This window comes from Primulina tabacum, chromosome 18 (genome assembly GCF_025594145.1).
Source record: "Primulina tabacum isolate GXHZ01 chromosome 18, ASM2559414v2, whole genome shotgun sequence".
In the NCBI taxonomy this organism is placed as follows: domain Eukaryota; kingdom Viridiplantae; phylum Streptophyta; class Magnoliopsida; order Lamiales; family Gesneriaceae; genus Primulina; species Primulina tabacum.
This window is the reverse complement of record NC_134567.1, coordinates 21,859,823-21,864,853: the sequence shown is the minus strand read 5'-3', so window position 1 is coordinate 21,864,853 and position 5,031 is coordinate 21,859,823. Positions and strand designations below refer to the sequence as shown.

At 37.5% G+C, this 5,031-nt stretch overlaps 1 protein-coding gene across 1 annotated transcript; it reads left to right on the top strand.

The window, feature by feature from the left end:
• Positions 1–1,408: 1,408 nt before the first annotated feature.
• On the top strand, positions 1,409–4,875 carry LOC142532658 (endoglucanase 8-like). Its single transcript, XM_075639002.1, has 7 exons — positions 1,409–1,653; positions 1,748–2,161; positions 2,547–2,639; positions 2,793–2,954; positions 3,617–3,731; positions 3,846–4,009; positions 4,452–4,875. Exons 1-7 carry the CDS (start codon positions 1,411–1,413, stop codon positions 4,773–4,775), a joined length of 1,515 nt encoding a protein of 504 aa, XP_075495117.1. The 5' UTR covers positions 1,409–1,410; the 3' UTR covers positions 4,776–4,875.
• The last annotated feature ends 156 nt before the right edge of the window (positions 4,876–5,031 follow it).

Genomic DNA, 5,031 nt, shown 5'->3' with positions numbered 1-5,031 from the left:
CAGTTTTATATATATATATATATATATATATATTGCTTTCTAGATTATTTCAAGATTTCCAACTTTTATCTAATTCTATTTGCAAATTTATGTTCACCTTCAATTATGCATGATGATAAATTTGATTATATTGCCTTTAGTCAAATCTCCCGTGCCATATTTCATCAACTCCATCAATTAGATTCATTTGTTTTTTTGACTATCAATCGAGAAAATTATAACTGACGGTCAAAGCAAAACTCACAATAACTGGAAAAAACAAGTTAGATTTTACGTTTTTCACTCACATTTCGGCACCCGTCGTGCTTGAAGACGCCCACAAATTAACTTGTGCAAACTAGTGTTATTATTTTGTAGAGGACCCAACCAAAACCCATCCTCTGAAGCCCCATGCATGCACATGCAACCTTTTGCCCACACCGTCTCCCATCATGCTTCCTATATATCAAGGATAATTCCAAACACTCCTTTCCATCAATACATTTCATACATTTTTCAACTTATGACACGCATTTATATTAGGTTTAATATAGCAAGAACATATACAAAATTTAATTAAAAAAAAAACAGAATAATTAAATTTGAGTATATATATTCGGCGTTTACGTAACCTATTTCGGACGATCTGATTTTTCGATATCGAATTCTTGTTCTATTGACAAGTACTCGTTAAATATATCAATTATAAGAATTACGTCACACACTGGCATATATTTTTCACGTGATACAATGTGTATTGATTTTTCAGCCTGAATAAAAAAAACACGTGCGTTTATTATCGATAAATCGATGTATGGATAGAGGTACAAGACCATCTTCCCATCGTTATCATATGATATAGTTAAAGTGATGCACTGCATACAGTTTTATGTCACCGTTGAAAAATTTAATGGTGTTGGTTGCTGTTGCATGCAGATTGCATATATATATGGATGAACAAAAACCCTCCAAAAAAGGAAAAACTAAATTAATAAATTTCGAAATATTATTATTTTTGTCATCGAAAATATTTTATGTTTGGAAACGATATTTAAATTTATTAGCATCGGCAACGATTATTATTCTAAAGAGAATAAATAATACAACTCGATAATTTATTAATTATTCGAAATAATCATAAATTTTGGTTATTTCGAATTACCGAAGTTGATATTTCGATTTCGAGAGTTAAATTTTTTTTTTTAAACAAAAAACCGAAAACAATTAATTTTTATACCGTTGGTTCACATCAAACGGTCAAACCATCTCGGACCAATCAATTTCACCTCTCATTGGTATCTATACTTCATCCAATCACTATTCGCCAGCTGTCAGTTTCCCATTCGTCTTTCCCTAAGAATCCTATGACCCCGAGTGTACTATATGATAAAGCAGTTACTCTGATCATTCCTTACTTGTGTGCTGAGCCAAATGGCGCTAAATCCTCCCCAATTCCCGGCAAATCACCGATCATTCTCCACCACCGTCATCCTCCTCCTCCTCCTCCTCCTCTCCTTCCTTCACCACCACTCCGCCGCCGCTGGTCACGACTACCGCGACGCACTCCACAAAAGCATTCTTTTCTTCGAAGGCCAGCGCTCGGGCAAACTCCCCCCAAACCAACGCATCCGGTGGCGCAGAGACTCCGCAATGCATGACGGTGCCTCCGCCGGAGTAAGATTCGTCACACTCCTGAACATCTAACGTCTGATTTACTGTACATCGATTGAGATGATTTTTCTGAAAAAATTCCTTTCGTTGCATTCAGGTTGATTTGACTGGAGGATACTACGACGCCGGGGACAACGTCAAGTTCGGTTTCCCCATGGCGTTCACCGCCACATTGCTGTCGTGGAGCATCATAGACTTCGGCAGGAACATGCGCGTCGCGGGGGAGCTGGACAACGCTGTGGCATCCCTGAAATGGGCCACCGATTACTTACTGAAGGCCACAGCACACGAAGGCGTCGTATATGTGCAGGTGGGAGACCCGTCGTCGGACCACAGCTGCTGGGAAAGACCTGAGGATATGGACACCCTGAGAACTGCGTATAAGGTTGACGCCAACCACCCTGGCTCCGACGTCGCCGGAGAGACAGCCGCCGCGCTCGCCGCCGCCTCCATCGTATTCCGTTCACGAAATCCCGCCTACTCGAACCTTCTTTTGAATCGCGCAATTAAAGTAAGTGAACATTGTCGTTTGCTTTTCCTATGTCGACAAATATATAAATATACAAGAACAGAACTTTCTTATATTTTCTATTCATTCATTTCCTTAAAATCAGGCTTTAATAATTATTTAAAATATAAAATATTATAAATTATTATTATATAAAATGGCGACTCTTAATTAAACATTAACTTTATATAAATGGAATTTCGAATACTAATTTTGGAAATAACTATATTAATATTTGGGCAATCCATATTTGCACGTATTTTTGAATAAATAAACCACCTAATCACTGAATAAAATCGAAATCTTAATTTATAATAACATATTTGTAATAATTAATTGAAAAAATCGAGTTTTTTAGCGATTGAACTAATTACAAGTGTTGGTGTAGGTGTTCGAGTTTGCAGACAGGCACCGAGGTCCTTACACTTCGAGCCTAGAGTATGCGGCCTGCCCTTTTTACTGCGATGTCAATGGTTTCCAGGTAAATTACTAATCTTACAATCAAGAAAATCACACACACAAACACACACACATATTACATTGGGGTGTGTGTTCGAACTCACGTCTCTGATCTCCCGACTACGCCAGTATGGTTTAAAGATTATATATATATATACACGTGGTGTGTACGTAGGATGAATTGCTATGGGGTGCGGCATGGTTACACAAAGCATCAAGGAGGAGAGAATATAAAGAGTATATAGTTCGGAACGAGGTGGTATTGAGAGCTGGAGACACCATTAATGAGTTCGGTTGGGATAACAAACACGCAGGCATCAATGTTCTCCTTTCCAAGGTTACAAATAATTAATAATCATCCCCCACTTCTTCTTTTTCTTTTTTGGGGTTGGTTACTTCGATTCCATCTACTGTTATAGGAAAAAGATTGTAAGTTTACCTAAACAAATCTAATGAATATCAAACCACGCGGTAACCAAGCATGTTGAATCGATTAAATTTGTATATTTTCTCTGTATATTTTGGTTGGTTAGTTCGATTCAATTAATATATATATATATATCCAACAAGTCTTTTTTGACCAAACAATCCGAAAAGGTACTCTAGAGATAACATGCAAATAACTTTTATTAGTGTAGCTTTGAGAAAATGACAGTAACTAGGTTACTTTTCTTGAATGAAAATGGAAAGTTTAAAAAACAAGAAAAAATAATTAAATAATAAGCGTACGCGGGCTCTGGTTAATATTCACCGGTGCTGCTGCATTCATGTGCAAAAAGATCAATGGCTCTGATCTGCGCAGTTACTTTTTACTGGGAAAAATGACCGTGACCTCACAGTAAGTATAAGTACTCTTTGGATCCAATGCCACAGTACTTTGGATTTTCTATAGTACTCTATATGTATATATATATGCTTTGTTGTTTGGTTTAGACAATTTTTATTTCGAATAAAAATTATTTATCTTTTCTTGAAAAATTGTGAATGATTCTGTGGCAGGAAGTGCTGATGGGCAGAGCAAGTGATCTAAAATCATTCCAAATAAATGCAGATACTTTTATCTGTTCCTTATTGCCAGGAATTAATTCTCATGCTCAGGTTCAATATTCTCCGGGTATGTGTACAAAATGTTAATTATTATGTATTTCTATTCAGCATTTGCGCAAATTATTCCTTTTTTAATCGAATTGATTTCATAATAAATTTAGTATTGCTGGCAATTTATTAGGAGGTTTGATATTCAAGTCTGGAGGAAGCAACATGCAGCATGTAACATCCCTATCATTTCTACTTCTGGCTTATTCCAACTATATAAGTCACGCCAAGCACGTCATCTCGTGTGGCGCGACGTCGGCCTCCCCTTCACTTCTCAAAAGATTGGCCAGACGCCAGGTAACGTGACCCTTTGCTCTTGTGAAATAATGACACAACGGCTAGTAACAATGTGAAGATCACAGCATATATCTTTTTTGTCTATATCCACATGTTTCACTTGTTATTGGCCAACTGTCAATGAGTATGAAACTTTTGTGGGGAAATTCTATGTTACACCGGTGTACTAACATATTTGAATGGTTATGATCCATTGGGTGAAGCAGGGGAGCATGAAATTTCCTACTTAACCAAATTTAACCTTCTTTTTGTTGAGACGAGGATAAAAATTTTATGATAGTCGCAAATACTAGTATGGTTTATGTAGGACTCTCCCAAGGCTTCGATGGGTATAATAAAAAACATGTTAGAAGTGTAAAGATACCAAGACAAATATTGTATCTTGGTTATTGTATCTCAATTCGATAAACTAGCTCATTCTATGTCGATGGTATCATGTCAGGTGGACTACATTCTAGGTGATAACCCATTGAGAATGTCTTACATGGTGGGCTACGGTCCGCGGTACCCGGAGAGAATCCACCATCGAGCGAGCTCGTTGCCATCATTGGAAGCCCACCCTTCTCGCATCAGATGCAAAGACGGGACTCGATACTATTTGAGCCCAGCTCCGAACCCAAACTTATTAGTTGGTGCGGTTGTAGGCGGGCCTAATAGCTCAGACTACTTCCCAGACTCGAGACCTTTCTTTCAGGAGTCCGAGCCAACCACATACATCAATGCGCCTTTAGTGGGTCTGCTTGCTTACTTTTCAGTCCATCCTTGAATTTTCAGACAGATGAAGAAAGCAGAGTGGTGGGCAAATGTCACCCTCTTTAAGTACTTTCTATGAAATCAAATAGTCTTAATTCTATATTTTCGTACGATGACATTATCTGAAAATTTGGGTCACTGTGGTTCGATAAGATATGTCTGTGCTTCTTATACCCCATCGAACTATATATATGTGTATATATATATATATAGTTTCTCCTACCTATATTAACAATGCTTCCTAATATCCCGATAATGAGTAGCTGACA